The sequence below is a fragment of the Octopus sinensis genome, unplaced genomic scaffold, assembly GCF_006345805.1.
Source record: "Octopus sinensis unplaced genomic scaffold, ASM634580v1 Contig12425, whole genome shotgun sequence".
In the NCBI taxonomy this organism is placed as follows: domain Eukaryota; kingdom Metazoa; phylum Mollusca; class Cephalopoda; order Octopoda; family Octopodidae; genus Octopus; species Octopus sinensis.
In genome coordinates this window covers 85,386-104,456 of record NW_021832601.1, presented here as the reverse complement: position 1 = coordinate 104,456, position 19,071 = coordinate 85,386, and the positions used below count along the sequence as shown (strand labels likewise).

The 19,071-nt window shown below is 34.3% G+C and overlaps 3 protein-coding genes and 1 long non-coding RNA gene across 4 annotated transcripts; 2 read left to right on the top strand and 2 right to left on the bottom strand.

Annotated features, from left to right (window-relative positions):
* Positions 1 to 277: 277 nt before the first annotated feature.
* LOC115229319 (general transcription factor II-I repeat domain-containing protein 2-like) lies at positions 278 to 1,330 on the top strand. Its single transcript, XM_029799690.1, has one exon. It carries the CDS (start codon positions 278 to 280, stop codon positions 1,328 to 1,330), a length of 1,053 nt encoding a protein of 350 aa, XP_029655550.1.
* A 4,941-nt stretch (positions 1,331 to 6,271) lies between these two features.
* Positions 6,272 to 7,036, bottom strand: LOC115229318 (zinc finger BED domain-containing protein 5-like). The gene is made up of 2 exons (XM_029799688.1): positions 6,613 to 7,036; positions 6,272 to 6,519 (listed from the first exon to the last, which is right to left on the bottom strand). Exons 1-2 carry the CDS (start codon positions 7,034 to 7,036, stop codon positions 6,272 to 6,274), a joined length of 672 nt encoding a protein of 223 aa, XP_029655548.1.
* A 4,966-nt stretch (positions 7,037 to 12,002) lies between these two features.
* LOC118761341 lies at positions 12,003 to 12,474 on the top strand. The gene is made up of 2 exons (XM_036499170.1): positions 12,003 to 12,058; positions 12,089 to 12,474. The coding sequence occupies exons 1-2, from the start codon at positions 12,028 to 12,030 to the stop codon at positions 12,472 to 12,474; spliced, it is 417 nt and encodes a 138-aa protein (XP_036355063.1). The 5' UTR covers positions 12,003 to 12,027.
* Positions 12,475 to 14,165: 1,691 nt separating this feature from the next.
* Positions 14,166 to 15,201, bottom strand: LOC115229306. The gene is made up of 5 exons (XR_003883316.2): positions 15,151 to 15,201; positions 15,014 to 15,120; positions 14,759 to 14,982; positions 14,407 to 14,726; positions 14,166 to 14,340 (listed from the first exon to the last, which is right to left on the bottom strand). It is a non-coding gene; the product is annotated as an uncharacterized LOC115229306 (long non-coding RNA).
* Positions 15,202 to 19,071: the final 3,870 nt, after the last annotated feature.

Sequence of the window (19,071 nt, the reverse complement as noted above, 5' to 3'; positions counted from 1 at the left end):
TATGCTTAATATGTTTCGAAAAAGTTGCTGTCAAAAAACTTTATAACATCAAGCGACATTATGAAACTCGACATTACGAAAAATTCAGCAAGTTTACAGGAGAATCTCGCTTAAAGGAAATTAAGAGACTCGAACAAAATTACCAAAAGCAAACAACATTTTTTAATAATTTGAGTTGTGAAAAAGATGATATCCACGTACAAGTTACGAAATTTCAAAGATAATTGCGAAACGAATGAAACCATTTTCAGACGGAGAATTTATAAAACAATGCTTAATGGCAGTAGCTGAAAATCTATTTCCTACAAAAAGAAACATTTTTGAATCTATCTGTTTATCTCCAAGAACGGTAACAAGAAGAGTAGAAGAAATGTCATTCGATTTAAATAACTCTTTAAAAAACATTTTTGGGAATTTCAAATATTTTTCTATCGCATTGGATACTAGTACTGACAGAAGAGATATTTCTCAACTTGTCATATTTGTTCGAGGGATAACTGAAGCATACCAAATTTTTGAAGAATTTGTCAAAGTTATTCCAATTATGGGTACAGTGACAGGAACCGACGTTTTCTTGCATTTAATGCAACTTTTAACAGAATTAAATCTTCCACTTTCAAAATTAGTTGGAGTTACAACAGACGGGGCTCCATCTATGGTTGGGAACAAAAAGGGAACTATTACATTACTCCAAAATGAAATGGAAAAATTTGGAATTGAGCACAATTTGGTTAAGATTCACTGTATTGTTCATCAAGAGGCGTTAGTTGCCAAATCAGTCAGGTTACGTGAGACAATGGATGCTGTTGTTAATGCAGTAAATTTTATTTTATCCCGCGGCTTGAATCATCGGCATTTCAGGCAATTTTTAATCGACACTGAAGCAGAATATGGGGATCTTTTATATTTTTGTAATGTCAGATGGCTTAGTAGAGGATCAATGCTCAAAAGGTTTTTTCATATACGGGAAGATGTTATAATTTTTCTTGAAGAAAAGAATTATGATGCTTCATATTTCCGAAATACTGATAATATTTCCAAATTGGCATTTTTTGTAGACATAACTTCACATCTAAATGACTTAAATTTGAAACTGCAGGGAAGTAATAAATTTATACACCAAATGTATGCCGAAATTACTGCTTTTGAAAATAAATTGAAGTTGTGGGAATTACAGTTACAAAAAGGAAACATGACGCATTTTGTGAATTTTCTTTCTACGAATCCGACTGATGTTCCGGAATATGCAAACATAGTTATGGAATTGAGATCAGAATTTTCATCACGTTTTATGGATTTAAGAGTAAAATGCGCATATATAATTTTTTAGGCTCATACAAATCTTTTCAACATTTTTTCAATCCCATTTGATGTTGAAACTGAGACAGTACCAGGGTGTTATCAAATGGAATTACTTGAAATTCAATGCGACAGTACACTTAAATCAAAATATTTTTCTGAAATGGATATTTTGAGCTTCTACAAAAATTTTGTATGTGTCAGAAAATATCCGCAATTAACCGACAATGCTATGAAAATGGCTTGTATATTTGGAAGCACATTTTTATGTGAACAGTTATTCTCTAAAATGAATAATGTAAAAAATTGTCTGAGAACGAGGATTACCGATTCACATCTTAACGATATATTACGTTTAGCAACTAGTCAGATTAATGAGTAAAATAAATTCACTTCTTTATAATCATTTTTAACTGATAAATTTTTATTTCGTAAGAAAGTTGCAAAAAAAACTTGATAAAGAAAGATCGCAATGTGCAAGCGTTGCTTTATTTTTGTGACCGATAAGGATTTTTTCTCGTTTGGCCCGGATCGCATACAAAAATAAAATTTTGGCCCGCGAAGACAAAAATCCTGCCGACCCCTGCTTTAAATACACTACCTTTGATAAAAATACATTTAACAATCCCGTCTCCTTCCACTTTAAAAACAGGAAACTTGCATTTTTTAGCAATTTCATCAAGGCGGAAAAGAGACAATTGGACGATCTATTTTATAATATCACTACAGTCGGCTTGAGTCATTTCTTAAATGGTGTCCGGCACCTTAACATCGAGGCACTTTTTGAAAAAAACTTTTAGGCAATAATGAATGATTTTTTAAAGTGTTTCGGAGTTGAAAAACTCATTTCTAAATCAAGCAGAATAAACTCGTGCTGACGATCGGAAAGAAGATCTTTATTGCAAAAACAAGGAGCGATTTGAAATTAGCGATCCTTGCATTATAGCATTATCAGCAACGTGAAAATTTGAGATGATTGGGGGTCAATAAAGACAGTCCACCGTGATCGCGTCGGCAGTGAATCCAACCTGAAATAGTAACAGACTATCCAACATTGAATTTACAGCGATACAAATAAAAAACGGAACACTCATTTTCTCGATTTTTTTCTATTGAATGATTGATTTATTTTAATAAAAAATCGAATTTCAAGCTATAATCTTAACTTTTGCCTTTTATAAAAATCCAAACGTCAAAGATTTTAATATGTATTTAAACCAAATTTTTTTCAAACAAAATAAAAAAGAGAACAATGGTAGTTCAAAATTTAGTATGACCCCCCTGAGCATTAATTGCGTCTAAAATTCTGTTCCGCATTGTTCAACAAGGGATGTCGCATATTCTATTGAAAGATCATTCCAAATATTTTTTAATTCCTCAAATAGGTCACTCTTTTTTTTAAATTCAGTCCCTTTTATTTTATGTTTCATGAAGGCCCACACGTGCTCGATTGGATTCAAATCGGGACTTTGAGGAAGCCATTGTAATAACTCAATTCGGTGTTCATCAAAAAAATCTTTAGCCACCTTGCATGTGTGCTTTGGATCATTATCTTGCTGATAAATTGGAGACCGGATTCCGGTTTTCTCCAAAAAAGGCAACAAATAGTCCGCCAAGATACTTACATATAAGTTCCCATTCATAATTCCCTTTATCCAAACAAGTTCCGAAAAACATTTCGATGTAAATGCGCCCCAAACCATTACGTTCCCTTTTCCAAACTTTTGTTCACGTTGAATTATTCCGAGATCATCAGAGTTAAGTTTAAATCTTCGTCCTGAGCCTTTTTTTCTCTGGAAGGAATCATTCATGGTGAAGTTTCGAATGACTCTCGAGATGGCACTCAGAGATCTTCCGGTCAAATTTCTTATTTCCCGATATGACTTTCCGACTTTATAATACGTAATAATTTCTGCTTTTTCTTGTAATGTAAGTTGTAAAACCATGTAACAAGAATCAACACGTGTAATAAAATAAAAAGTGGTTTAAAAAACTCTGTAAAAATAGAGAATTTTATTTTGTTCTCTTTTTTATTTTGTTTGGACAAAACTGGATTTAACTACGGTCCGAAATATAAGTTGTTTTTATTTTTTTAAAGGCTAAAGTTATGTTTGTCTTCTAAAAATTCTATTTTTGTTAAAATAAATCAATCTTAATAATAAAATGGTATGGTGTGTGTCTGTCTGTCTGTCTGTCTGTCTGTGTGTGCACACCAACTTCAAATTGGCAATACGATGTCCTCGACTTACATGATGAGGTACTTAAAACCTTCCCCCCCAAAAAAAATTAAAAAAAAATTTTCTGCATTTTGGTTAAAATGAACAACTATAATGTCCTCGACTTACATGATGAAGTCCTTAAAACCTTCCCCCCCAAAAAAAATTAAAAAAAAATTTTCTGCATTTTGGTTAAAATGAACAACTACAATGTCCTCGACTTACATGATGAAGTCCTTAAAACCTTCCCCCCCAAAAAAAATTAAAAAAAAATTTTCTGCATTTTGGTTAAAATGAACAACTACGATGTCCTCGACTTACATGATCAGGTCCTTAAAACCTTCCCGCCAAAAAATCAAAAAATTATTTTCTGCATTTGATTAAAATGAACAACGTTAATGTCCTCGACATTCATAATGAGGTCCATTAAAACCTTCGAGGCAAAAATCTAACGTATTAAGAATATCCTTGATGAAAACGACAGCGAGAATATTAACAATGATGAACTCCCAATTATTCGCGATAAAGAAATTCAATTCATCCTATGATTTTCTCTTTAAAATTAAATGCATATATCATTATCGACCATGAATCAAAATTAAAGCTATTATCATATTTGACTTTGACAGAATGTGCAATTACAGATTGCACGACCTTGAATAGAGTGTGCAATTAACAGATTTTGAAAAACACTTTGATAGTTTTTTTTTTTTTTTTTTTTTTTTTTTTTTTTTTATTTAAATGACAGTTTATAAGGTAAAGAAATCACTAATTAAGAGGCGGAACCGCAGCCGAGAGGAGGATCGAGGAACAGTTCCCCCTTAGAACTGCGAGAGAGATGCGCTCAAAAAGCCACATCAGTTCACGGGGGTCGTTCCTCGCCTTCCCAATGACCTTCCGATCTTCGAGAGGAAACGGAGAGTAGACGGGCCAAGTACACCGGAAGTTTCCACTGACACCGGTTCGAAGATGAAACGGTCCATCAGGGAGGCGTACTTAGATGCCTTCTTCGTCTCCGCCCTCTTGGCTGCTGAGCCAGCCTCGACCGCCGACAAGGAAAGACATGATGATGCGAAAGTATCAGAGCATGTCGCATCCCAGACGATTGCTTTCCCGTTCTTGTAGGGAAAGAGTGAGACCCCGTCAGGTCTCTTACCATCCTCCCTTAGAAGGCCAGGAGGCTCCAGCTGACAGGGAAATCCGGCTGCTTCAAGTGCATGTTTTACTACGGAATTTAATTCAGAATGCCTGGGAATCCGGCCAGGGCTTTTGCGACAGGAAAGTGGATGGAGACCTTTCCGATCTACGACAGAACCACAGCGGCAAGTGTGTGGAAAGCAGATGTCCAGACCAAGTCTAAGAGAAATGCCAATCTGCACACTTTTTGGGTCCAGCAGGGTTCCCGTATTTCCGGAAGGGTATGCGTTGAGCCAAGCGCCACTCCATTCGGAGGATGCGGCCAAAAGACAAGCGCGCCGGTGTTGATCACAGGAGGATAATAGCGAATTGTATAACTGAAGAAACATTGTTTCCGTCCACGCCTTTGTATAGCAGGGATAGCAAGGAATGTCGAAGCCACGGGAAGACCAAACTTCGATACCATGAGAAAGCTCTTGGTCCAGAACGGATTCGGAATGGGGAGAAAGAATCCTAAGGACAAGCGGACTACAGCGGTATGACGAAGAAAGGTAGAAAGGGAGAGCCAAAACAGAAGGAGCTTGCAGACCTAGTCCGCCGTGACGGACTGGCAGGATCGCTTGTTGCCACCCGGCATCATCAAAATTGACATTAGTATTAGCCGAAATTGAGTTTCTTAGCAAAAGATCGAAGTGCTGAAGAGCACAATGATGGCGGTGACAAGGGGCGGACTGTAAGAAAAATTGTAACCGGGGGAAAGCAAGGAAATTTTTGATCAGGAAGAAGGCAGCATGTGCGTCGACTGTTTTAAGTGTGGCTATAGATTCTTGTATTTTTGTGAGCTTAAGCTCCAGGAAGGAAGGGATAGCCGAGGAAAAGATTGGGGAGCCAAGGACAATAAGATCAGAGGATGTAACAGCCTTGATATTAGGGAGAAGCGAATTAAATAATGGATAGATAGATGTGTTAAAATAATTGGGATCATAAGAGATGTTAAAAATCTCAGATTTCGAAGGGTTTATAGACAGGCCAAGGGAAAAAAGTGCGGGGATTATATTGTTAGTTAAAACCACATTAGCACAATCATTAACACAATTTACCACCAATTGACAGCGCAATCAGAAGAATTTGCGTAAAAATATTAACTATTTAGTTAAGTTTTTCGTAAAGATAGAATTTATTTTCGGTATGCCTCTTTTCCTAAACTTTTTTATTATTGAAAAATAATTTTTTAAATAGATAACCGAAGGAGGAAAAACGAAGCTGAAGAAAAAACGGTCAGCTTAAGGCAGAGGTTTCCAAGCTTTTTTTACGCGCCTCCCTTAGAGAAAAAGTACAATCTTGCGCCTCCCTTTATATTCCATAATATAATACAATTATTATTTTATCAAAAACAATTTTTTAAAACAAAAAGTTAATGAGATAATTTTTTTTCCATCTTGGCGCAAAGTTTTTCAAATCTTGGTGTCATCGCAGAGAGTGCTACTCTTAGCTCATTAGTCACTACTAAACGAGTTCGATATTTAGATTTAATTGCAGCTAGTGCAGAAAATCCAGTTTCGCATAAATATGAAGTAGCAAATGGCAACAAAACTTTCATTGCTTTATTCGACAAAATTTCATATTCCGTTCAAATTTCGACTGTGTTTTATGTAGTTTATAACTTTTGTAATTTGCGCAAAAATATCGTTCAGTTCTGGACTCATATTCTTTGAGACAAGTGCTGATCTGTGCAGCATGCAGTGCGTCCGGATAATTTCTGGTGCTCTGTTTTTTACAAGAGCTTGAAGACCAGATTTATTTCCTGACATTGACTGTGCTCCGTCTGTACAAAGTCCAACACAATTGATCCATTCTATGTTATTTTCTTCAAAAAAAGTATCAATTATATTAAAAATTTCATTGGCCGTGCTCCTTCCAGGAAATGGTTTGCAGAATAATAGATCTTCTATTATTGTACTTTCTTCAGCATATCTGACATATGCAATTAAATGTGCATTTTTATTTATGTCAGCTCCCTCATCAACTTGTATAGCAAATTTACAGTTACGTAGTCGAGAAACCAACTGATCACAAAGATCTTCAGATATGTCATCAATTCTTCTAGCGACTGTGTTATCAGCAAGCGGTATTTGCTGTAATTGTTTTGCATAGGATTCGCCAAACATTGCTTCAACCATATCGATAGCTGCTGGCAAAACTAGAGTTTCTCCGATATTGTGCGGTTTCTTGCATTTTGCAATCCTGTAAGAAACTTTGTACGATGCTAGTAAAGCATTTGAAGAGACAGAAACAAGTTTTTTTAACGATTTCGTTTGGTTATCAAACTCTTCTAATTTTCTTTTAAAAAATTCTTCAGACTTATGGACATGTTCAGAATGCATCGTTTCAAAATGTCTTCTTAATTTGCATGGCCTCATACTATCTGCTGCAAGTGTTTTGAGGCAAAGCAAACAGAGGGGTTTTTCCATAGAATCAACAAAGATACGTGTGAATCCTAACAATAAGTAAGATGGAAAGTATTTTCTTGTCTTTGGAGTGGTATTGATTATATTCCAATCATTTTGATTTTTTGAACCATCGTCAAAATCTTTATTATTCGTGAATTTTCTTTTGCAACCACTCAAGAATTTATTCATGTGTTAAAATTATTTAATTGTCTAATAAATTAAATAAATTTTTGAAAAAATATAATTTTTAAATTAATAACTCTTATTATCGGAATATAGTCACGTTTTTTACATAGATATAATTTTCTAAAAAATGTTTCTGAAATACTTTTCGCGCCTCCCTTGACACGAGTCAACGCCTCCCTAGGGAGGCGCGCCTCCCCATTTGGAAACCTCTGGCTTAAGGTAATTAATTAAATCTTTTTTGTGTGTCGCTTTTTTGGCTGCTGCTACTCTGCCTGCCGCATCTCCGGCTGCCCCATTTCCGCCAGTGGTTTGTCTAATCAAGGTCACTAAGCTAAATCTCCGTACTATAAAGGCTCTTAAACATTATCTTAATTGGCTGTTAAAAAATTAGACTGGTTGTTGCCGTGGCGGCAGAGATTTTTTTTGTTTATACTATTTTACAAATTTTTAAAGTTTTTTTTATTTTTTTGTTTTTAAATTATTTATTTTTATTTGTTTTTCTTTATTTTTTTGTTATTTTCTAAAAATTCAACCGGATTGAATTTTTAAACTCCTTAGATCCCTCTGGAATGCCGAATCATCTTTTAAAGTTAAAGATAGGCGTTCCAGTGGTTTTATTACGAAATCTTGCGCCACCTAAATTATGCAACGGAACGGGGTTAGTTCTCAAAAATTTGATGCCTAACGTAATAGAGGCGACGATATTAACAGGTAAGTATAGAGGTGAGGATGTTTATATTCCACGAATTCCGATAATTTCTGATGAATTACCATTTAGATTTAAAAGGCTGCAATTTCCTTTGAGGATGAGTTTTGCAATGACAATAAACAAGGCCCAGGGACAGTCATTAAAGGTAGTTGGGTTATTTTTAGAGAGTGAGTGCTTTTCACATGGACAGCTGTATGTGGGATGCTCGAGGGTAGGCAGAAGAGAAAATTTATTCATATATGCCAAGGAAGGACGGACGACAAACATCGTTTATCAACAGGCGATAGAATAGGGTTACATTAAACCAGGTAGTTTTATACATATACATAAACTTATAGTTGTTTGATGAAACAGGCCCTCCGCAGGAGCTAGGTCGCGGTGAGCGAAGCGAGCTGCCGAGCTAGTCATTTAATAAAAAAATCGAGAAAATGAGTGTTCCGTTTTTTATTTGTATCGCTGTATTAAGTACGTGAGAGAGGTGGTTCTTCTATAGTCAAAGGTCATTTGTTATTCCTATTTTTTAAGAGGACAGAAGTGAGCTCTTCTAATTGAATTTCAATTGAGTCTCGAGTTTTCATATTTTTAACTTGGACAAGTCTTTTTGAATGCTCTTCATCTACAAGGATGAGAGAAAAAGTAGTTCCCAGATCACTAGCAGCTTGAGGGACTTTTTATATTTTTTGCAGAGGTAAGTTGAGCTGTTTTTTTCCATGTCGGAGTTCATACAGTGCTTTAATACATACAGATTTAACTTTTTTTTATATAAAAGGAATGAGACAGACGAAAAGGAATGCATTTTGCCTATTTATTGTTTGTAAGATTAGTTCGATACCAGTGGAATATTCAATACTAGGAAAATCTGGGCCGCCGAGCATAACTGTAATCCCATTGTAACGTCCTCCCGCACCAATGGTATTTTGTGCACCAACAACATCAGATCTGATTTCAAAACGGTTTGTTTGTAACAGTCAAGACCGCGAAAGAGTTTGGATTCGATCTTAAAGGGGATGTTTTGTTTCTTCAAGAGGTGGCAAAGGCCATAAAAATGTGTGCGGCTCTCATCATAGAATTCGTCGAGAATGGTAGGAGTTTCGAGGAGGAGTGCTTGCTCTTTAAAGATATATAAAACGACCTGGTTTGATGTAGTCATATTCTAATACCTGTTGATAATCGATGTTTGTCGTCCGGAAATAAGAACATCACTCGAAAGCCCTGGAAGACTATCCGAACAGATTGCATGTTTTGCCGTTGTAGGTAAGAGTTTGTACTCAGGGCGCATGCTCTCCAGTGTTTTTTTGATCACGATTGTCTGAACATGTGCACGCGTTGAGTCATGGACTTGTAGAGAGTTTTGGTATTGCTTGTAAAATTTGGATGTTATTCCATCCCATGTGAGAACCAACGGTACGAAATTCACATTTGCATTGTGAATTAACCTCAATTCGCTTCCCAAAAGGTCGTATTTATGTAATTTCTCAACTTCCACATGCTTCAAAGATTGTTGAGAAGTAATCCCAACTTTGATCAGCATAATGATGTCTTAGACAAAAATGTCCGGTTTATTATTATTGACTTTAGTATCCGTCTTTATCGTCGTGTCCACCCGTATTTCGACCATCTTATTAGAGACAGTCTACTGAAGCAGTGGATCTTTAACTTCCTAGACTGCTTTATCCCATATTTTCGGCAGATGTGCAATTTACTAAACAGAAGGACAGCCCAGGGGCGTAACTAGGTCACATATTCACGCCGAATCACAAACAGTCTAATGAATAAGAATGTCCCTAATAGTAGGAAAAGCATAATAATGTTTAAAATTTTTCTAAATCATTGATCCGTTAATATCACACGATCCTCAATGAAAACATCCTAGGTACATAAACTATTTCTACGAAATTTTACACCAAAAAAAATACAAAATAGAGCAAAATTTAATAGATCACTTATTTTTTAGTATTTGTATTGGTTTATCCTTGAATATAAATTTCTTTTTTACGACAAAATGTGTTTTTCCGGAATCACAAGAAATTAAAGCCATGTTAATATCGTCTTCACTGGCTTGTCCAACTAAAATTTTACGACCCATTACAAGGTAAGGAACACCCTTTAAAAGTGAAGAAAAATTACTTACATTTTTGTCTAGAAAAAAATAACAATTACATTTATCCTCAAATTTGACTTGACCCTGTAACTCTAATAAAATTCCGCATTCTTCTGATCTAATTAATGAAATATTTACATAATGACCAACCCATATAATTCGATTTTAACCATCTGAATTTTATTTTGTATATTTAAATTTAAAACATATAAATTTAGAACATTTAAATTAAATCAAATTGAATTAATTTTAATTTTATTTTAATTTAAATTTTTCACCAGCTGCACACTTATTCACGTCTCAATTCAGAATTGATTAAAATGATTAGCTTGCTTGTTCTCTTTCTTGCTTTTGAATTTTTGTGTGGCTGACATCTATGGGCCTCTGGATTTGCGACGTGCTTGTTAATTTATTAAAAAAAATATTTGATTCCAAAAATGTAACTAAAAATTTTATTATACTACTATCATACGTATAAGTAAAATATAAATAAATTATTAATTTTGTAAAGTAATATTAATTTAAATTAATATCGTGTTGTGTATTGTTCTTGTGATTGTTATGTCGTTTCCTAATCGTATTCCGTGTGTACCTCAAATGACATCTTCATACAATACCGGTAATTCTTAATAATAATTATAAACTATCAGGAATTATAAATTTGTAGAATTTTAGCTTTTAATCTTCAGGTTTCATTAGATTTTCATATTTAGATAACTTATAGATTATAATTTCTAATGTTGGCTAACAATTTGTTAGGTTTCCTTCCCTACGGAGTCCCTGCCCCAGTAAACGTTGGGATCTATTGTTTATATTGTAGCCAATGCAAGTACCGTTTATACCTACTCCAGTTCAGCCTTCAGTTGTTCAAACTCCAATTATGACTCCTTCTCCTAATTTCGGCGTTGTCATGTCTCAACCAATGCAGTACGCCGTTCCAAAGGTAGTTTTCATTATTTCATATTCAAGGAAATTCCGTATACTACAACTACTGTCTTTATTGGGAACATTCCAGAATGTTGTCCAGATACTCTTATTAGGCAATTGGCCGAGGTTGGCTGACTCATCTTATTTTTAGAAATGTGGGAATGTGCTTAATTGGAAGAGAACTTATACCAGTGCTGGTAAATTACAAGGTAATTGAGTTTAGTGCTAAATTTTTGAATAGCTTTTGCATTTTGTGACTACAAGCACCCGGAGTCTACTCTTTGTTCTCTCAGACTTCTTAATGGATATGTCATTGCGGGGAAACCCCTTTTGGTAGTCTAGATATACTCATTTAAGGTCAAAGTGAATTCTAAAAGTCGGAATCATTTGGAAGATTACATGAGGCACAAAATGCCCGGAGTCCCCATTCCCAAAGTTGAGTCGAAGCCTCCAATGAATGCAGAAATGGCTGCCGTGAAGGCAGAGTTTGACGCACTCCTCGTAGAATATGCTGGTGTACTTGCAGGAGATCCAATCGCTATTAAAAATATGAGAAAGGTAGACAAACTACTGTAAACTACTAGGACGCAAGGGAAGCAAAGGACGTGTGTTCCCTGGACAAGCATCTCGTTAGAAATTGTTATATATTTCCATTTAGGAGGACAATGACTGTGGATTGAGTTCTGCGTCTAAAAGGTCAAGGAATTCAAGGTTTTTTGTTTTTATTACTACGAACAGTGAGCTTGAGGATGAGGAAGAACAAACTCGGTTGGACAGGGAAGCCCAGGAAAAGGAAAACTCGTATATTAATGTATATATTTACCCGGTCAATCCTGATAGTGTTTGCGGAATTGGGAATCAAGAGAACGGAAGAAGAAGAAAGAATTTGAAAAGGAGGCTGAGCGGATAGAAGAGAGGAATAAGTCGAATGTATTCTAGATGTAACATTCCGTTTATAGATGAAAGATACCAAGCATAAATATGACTTTCTAATGTCTTACAATGACGATCGAGACGACGGAAAATATTACAAGTTGGATATGTATTGTGACTATTTTCAGAGGAAGTCAATTGGCAAGACTAATACATGCACGTGATCGTGAGATTGAGTGGGATAAGAGAGATAGAGAAAGGGAATTAGCTGAAGTGGAAGATATGAGGAGAAGTGTGGTTGAACGAGGAGGAAAACATGTCGAAGAACGTTTAGTACAGGTTTTCCCCAATGATCTACATTTTAAGATCGAGAAGAGAGCTTTTAAACATTTGACAGACAAAGAAGTGGAAGAGGAAATCATTTCTACAACTGAAGACGAAGAGCCTGGCGAAACTGTTGATCTAACTAACAACGAGGAAGAGGACATTGTCCAATTTACTGAAGTTTCCGAAGTTATTGAAGATAAACAAATTGGTTTTACGGCTCTAAAACTAAGTGGATTTAATTTTTTGTGATTTAAGATGCGCAAACGACAACGACGGCCCCAGTTGCCACGTGCTTTGAAGTTCCGTCGGATGCAAAGACAACTCCGGTCCTTTCAACATTCCAAGTGTTTGAAGAGGAAGAGGAGGAGGAAGTCCCCGAAGTAAAACCAGAAGTCGTGAAACCAAAATTGGATATGACTGATCATTTCAAATACATTTCTGCTGAGGAGAAGAAGAGGATGATTCGGCAAATTATTGACAAGATACCTACTGATTCTGAATCATTGTTTTCTGTCGAAATTGACTGGACAGTGGTCGATCAGGTATTTTAAAGTTTTAATTTTCCAAGAATCTTGTCGATACTCGCATTCGTAGTTGGGTAAATAAGAAGATTATTGAGTATATCGGAGAGGAAGAACCAAGTTTGAACGACTTTATATGTGAAAAGCTTTTATCTCAGACATCTCCGACAAGTTTGGTTAAAGATATTTGGACGGTGCTTTTTTTGTGAGATATTTAATAGATTTTTGATAACGAGGCAGAAGTTTTTGTGATTAAATTGTGGAGGTTATTGGTATTTGAGACACAGTCCAAGATAGCTGGAATAAATAATAAATGATCTTGTTCTGTTTCTTATAATAATTTTCGCATAGTTGTATTGGTTTATTCAATTATATGGTTATTTAATGTTTTATTACACTTAATGAATTTCTAAATTTTTTTAATCAAAAAGTGATATATACATTTTTGAAGGAATTCGTAACAAATTGTGAAGAGAGCAATAGTTGCGTCCGGATTTCTTTTAATGCTCGAACCATTTGGACCTGTCAGTCGAGGTTGGAAACCTTCTGATTAAATATTATTTTGAAACCAGTAGTTCCAGATCAGCAAAAGTACACAAGCGCGTTTTTCTAAGATCAAATAACTATTATGGTTTAAAAAAATGTAATTGATTATCCTGGCTAATAAACATGTTTGATTTTTCTAAAACCTCAAAATGAATAAATTTTTATTTACATTGTGATTAAAATAATAAAGTAAGAATATATGATTATTTTGAATCACTTGTGTTTTTCAATAAGATTTTTTACAATTTGAATAGATTCGCTGCCAAGCAAAGAGGGATCTTTGATTATAGAGGTATCTTTGGAAAATGTTCGCAATACGCGCATTGAATCTATCAAATATGACAATTAAATACCTTCTCTAGACATTTGGAGGGAGACGTTATCGTTTAACCAGGATTCTATATCATTTATTTTCGAATTATTAGTCATTTTCTGACCTATGAATGACTTGAACATTTTCTCCATAATTAGTCCAAATAATGCATATTTTTGATTAATTAATGAACGGTCATAAATATATTTTAAATATTCAGAATATTCTCTTTTCACAATGTCAGTATTTGAAATAGATTCATCGGGAATCAATTCTTGCAGATATCTTGTATTTAAATTTATATCATTACCTCGTTTTTTCAGTTTTTGATTCGATTTCTGATTTAATTACTTCTAGTTTTGCTTCGTTTTTTAAAATTTCATTCTGGTTACAGGTTAACAAGTCTGACGCTAAACAGATAAATAGTCGACTGTACCTTCTCGTAGTATATTTGCATAGCTCTGTTTGCAGGTACTTGAATTTATTTTTGAGTCTTTGATACACAGGTAAAGTGTATGAATCCAATTCTATAAAATCTTTTCAGATTAATAGACTTTAATTTCATTACGTCTGTGTTTTTCAGATTTTAAATGAATAATATGTCTTTTCCTTTTTCGTTGATCTTCCTCTGAAAAACAAGAAACCGATGGCTAAAAATTACTAAAATAAGAAACCTTAGTAAACAACATTGGATAGCCAGGGTAATTATACTCTTGTTGTCCAATGACATGATTTCTAAATGTTAATTATAATTTATAATTTATGTGGTTAGGCACGCCCAATTGGCATTAATTTATTTACCCGTAACTATAGTTTGGCACAAAATGATTTCTCGAAAAATCTTGTTGATTTTGTGATATTTTTGAAGATGAACAATTTGGATGATTCCAAAGATTAGTAAAATCTCTTTGCGGCGTGTTTTTGTATTTTGTGTCAGACTCGACAGCCTTGTAATTTCCAAAATAATGAGGTTGTTTTGAAAAAAAATCAGTGTCGTCGAATGATGTTCTCGGAAAAAAATAATTTGGTTTCTGTATCCCGTCAATTTCGTCACATAGAGGTAGGTTAATATCTTCGTAGATAGTTGGTGTTTTAGTTTCTGTCAATTGTGATTGCTCGTCCTATCAAATAATTAAGGAATTTATATTCTAACGAATTGATTGCTCTCGTTACATGAAATTTGAACGTTAATTCGTTCACAGAAATACTTTCTCAGTTTGTTATATTCTTTGCGAAACAGAGTTGGTTTCATATTAAGAAAGTTTTGCTCAAAAATAATGCTCTAAGATGATTGTTTTAGATTAACATTTTTTCCATGATGGATGTCATTTAACTTGTCATTAAATTTACATACCAGCGGCTTTTTATTGTAGTAATCTAAAGAAATAAAGAAACATTTAAATATAACTCTGTCGGCACCATTCTCTCCAAATTGCATTATTAAGTCGAATTTTAAGGCATCCTGGAATTGAATAACCAGTAAAATTTCTCCATTTTGAAGAAATCAAGACGCCTCTTCGAATAGAAAGCAAAATACACACAAACCGATAACTACACCACAAAAAGTCAATTAGAGTGTTAAGAGGTACGTCGGGCACATGATAGGGAAAGGAAGATAAACCTCAAAATAAAAATATCAGCTATTACTGGTTGTATTTAAATTGAAGTTGACAAATGTGCTTACCATAAAGTGTCCGCTGTAGACGACCACATTTTGGCCATCATTGTATACTCCATGATTTACAACGCCAAACATATTATTTCAAATATTAATAATAGTGTATTATTAAACGACTTTTACGATTATCCAAACTATTTAGACAGTTTCAATTCAATGAAATATTATTATAAAAATATTTTAACAATAATTTTTTTTATTAATGGAATTATTAAAAAATCTAGCTATTAAGTACTGGCTCGCAGGATTGAAAGACAATTCCCGCGTAAAACAGCCATCGAGATCCTCTGAATAAGGAATATAAATTCCCTGGGATCTCTGAAGCGATAGGTGCACAGACGGCCAAGTTTCTTAAGATGAGCAAGCGTCTTGGCCCCAAAAACACAGCAAGTCTCGACGGCAATTGCCCAAAAGCAAAATCGATCGCGTAAATCCTCGTATTTCGTTAGTTTCGCGAATTCGGCCTTCTCGGCCGACGAACCGGGTCGACAAGCCGTGGAATTCAAGGCTCCCTTGGCGAAAGAGTCGGCACAGGTGACGTCCCAAACGAGCTGCTTCCCGGATTCAAAAGCGAAAAGTGTACAGCCGTCTGGACGTTTTGCATCTTCAAGGACAAGGCCAGTCGGTTCCAGAATTGATATTTTAACTATTACAAATTTTAGCTCTTTAATTAAAAATCTAAAAAATTAATATCACGTCAAATTTAAACGTAAATTACAAGAGTTGTTCATAAACTGATAATTTCGAGTTTTATTTGTTAAGTTTTTTTAGCAACAAAACAAACTTTTTTAAGTTCAACCTTGAGAAAGATATATATCACGGAATATGTATTAATCTGAACTGTATTCATTTAAAACATTTTCAGAAAAACAATGTAGGGCAGTAAAAAGATCAACTATAAGACGATGACAATAAAAGCAATACATCTCCTATTGAATATAGTTTTAGTTGCAATAATCATTGTTTTATAATCTAAAAAGTACCCTAAAATGCGTAAATACTAATGTGTAGAACTTATCAAAATGAAAGTTATTTATTTGAAATTATAAATATATGGAGAACATAAAGATCAGTTTACATCTTGAAACAATTAAAAAGTTAATTTCTTTACAAATTCATTATGAATAAAAATCCAGTGCAGCGTGGACAGCAGACTCAAAGAGTTGAGACGTAATAGGCATGTCAAGAATATAAAAAGGGTCCTTTAAGGCAAAATCAACGTAGATCATGTACAACTTGGTCATGAGCTGTTGTATACGAAACGTTATTGGCTGAGATACGACTACAAATTTAAGACTCGTAGTAGTTTGGTAGCAGTGAACTCGAACATTTGGAGACTCAATGACTTGTATTCCGTTTCCCACGTTTTCACCAGCCAATTGACAACTTATGTGGAAAAGTGAATGCATTGTACTCGCCATTATTATTCTTTCGTTGTCAGAGAGTTTCATATTTTTAGCCTGCGAAATCTGACCATTAGACTCCGCTGTTATTGCATGATTCTGTTTTGTATAAATGTTGTTTAAACCTGAATTTTTTCTTTTTGAATTCTCTTATCGTTAGATATGTTGTCAAGTACGTTTTTTTGTGGTTTTTCGTAAAAATAGAGTAGAGATCCGTATTTATTAACAATCATGACAGAAAATATTACAGGCATACCTAGATAGATATTAATTACTCAATTATGTTTTTAATTATTATATTTCAATTGTATAAACTAAACAATTCATAATATAAAATTATATTTTTATGCGGTGCTAAATGCCTAGACATGCACAACCACAAAAAGTTAAATGATTTAAAAATTTAGGCCCAAGGAAATAACATTTGAAATCAAAAACTCCATAGAAACGTCTATAGACTTGTCTATGAATAAAATTTTGATAAGATTCATTTGAATGCACGGAAAAGGTTTCTCACTACTATTGCTTTTAATCAACCACCATAGATGATCTGAATATTGACAAGCAGAAAAAATTCGTCAGAGATCTAACTCTATTGTAAGCCTTTATTGAAAATTTTCTCTGAATACTTCAAAACAGTCAAACAGACGAACCTTACGATTCCCTATGATAAGGGCAGTACTGAACCGTCGCTCCCGCAAGACACGAATCATCTCATACAAGTCTGTGATTACTTAGTTGTGAATGTTTTTTTTGTAGTGATCACTCAGTCTATTAGTTATCATGGGGTGAAATGATAATAAAAAGGCTTTTCACAAATCTGATTCACAGATTTTAATATTGGCCGTCAATAATCAAGTATATGTAATTTCAGAAATAAAATCGTTCTCGAATAGACTATAGCAATTTTGTAGCTGACTAATTAGATCAGCGATTCTCAACCGGGGTGCCGCGAGGTCTGGTTTTAGGTGCCGCAAGATCTTTAATATTTAAAATTGAAAATTATTTATAGTTGTATAATAATATTTTAAACCGTAAGAATCACACTATTGGAGAAAAATTGATATTACCCGCCTGCAAAATTATTGTTAGTAAAATTCTTGAGGAGGAAGCAACCAAACAGATTAATAAGATTCCATTATCGAACAATACTATCAGTCGCCGTCTACAAGACATATCTGAGAATATTGTTATCAGTTGAAGATGACCTCCGCGTATGTTTGTCGCAAATTCGTTCCCGTCTGGAAATTTTGTGTGCATATAAATAAGCACAAGTGTCTCAGTTATTATAATTACTTTTGGTAATTTTTTGTTAAGTTGCTTGAATATATTAATTAAAAAAACATTTCTAATGGATATTGATTTTTTAAGTGCCGGGAGAAAAAAAACCTAGTTTTAGATACCGCGAGCACAAAAAGGTTGGGAAACGCTGAATTAGATGAATGGATTTTAGATGAATTTTAAGATTTTTCCGCATCATTTTTGCATATGTTTATTATTCAAGGAAATTCTTGATTCTCGTGCATATTCTTAAGACAATCGATATCTACAAAAACTAGAAAATAGCTGTCAGAAAATATCATAATCAATTTTAGGAAACTTCTTTGAACTTTTTAAAATTTGAATTGTATGCTAAACAAGTTTATTTTTATAAGTTAGATTAGATATTTGTGTTTACTCCTGTTCAATTTGGTCTAAAAAAGATAGATCAATTAGAAAAATACGAGAGCTGAGAGTCTTAATTAGAGAACTTGCGGAAATAAGACAATTGAAAAACATATTCACGAATAAAGCTTACCCCTCCGGCCTTTGGCCGAGTCGTTTAGGACCAGTGAGATACCGTCCTCTCTTCTACATTCGATCGATGATGAATCTTATTTTTTTATATATCTACAAAAATCTAGAACAATGTTAAAAAACACTATTAAGTCAGTTTTGGTTTACTGTAGAAAAGCTCTGACTGTTGCTTGGCATTAACTGGCCAAATAAAATGTCAAACAAAAATCTATACAAAATATGTAATGCAAGACCATTGAGCCTGGGTATCATTGAATCAAGATGGCATCTACTTGGTCACTCCTTCAAATAAGCCAGATGCCACCTGTCAACATAGCAATGGAAAACTATTTCTGTTTAGAAGTGAATAACTCGTTCTGTGGCACGCATAAACAAAATCAATTAAATAAATTACTTTTGGTTCTTAGAAAGTGCTAATAATAAAGCAGCGAAAACGTTGAGATGATTAACTAGACGATAAAATTGCAAAATAGTTGTTGATGACGGCCGATCTCTTCTAAGATACGTCCTGGAAGCAATTGAGGGAAATTAAATTCTTTATTGCTTTGTATATATAGTCCTCTGACCCGGGTTCATTTCAGGTAGGAC

What these genes read in the sequence shown, in the direction of transcription:
- LOC115229319 (XM_029799690.1), top strand. Translation starts at nt 278, where the DNA reads ATGGCAGTAGCTGAAAATCTATTTCCTACAAAAAGAAACATTTTTGAA.
- LOC115229318 (XM_029799688.1), bottom strand. Translation starts at nt 7,036, where the DNA reads ATGCATTCTGAACATGTCCATAAGTCTGAAGAATTTTTTAAAAGAAAA. An exon ending in TGTCAGATATGCTGAAGAAA is followed by an intron (nt 6,520 to 6,612) that starts GTACAATAATAG and finishes CTTTTTTTGAAG; the next exon opens with AAAATAACATAGAATGGATC.
- LOC118761341 (XM_036499170.1), top strand. Translation starts at nt 12,028, where the DNA reads ATGACGATCGAGACGACGGAAAATATTACAA. An exon ending in GACGACGGAAAATATTACAA is followed by an intron (nt 12,059 to 12,088) that starts GTTGGATATGTA and finishes CTATTTTCAGAG; the next exon opens with GAAGTCAATTGGCAAGACTA.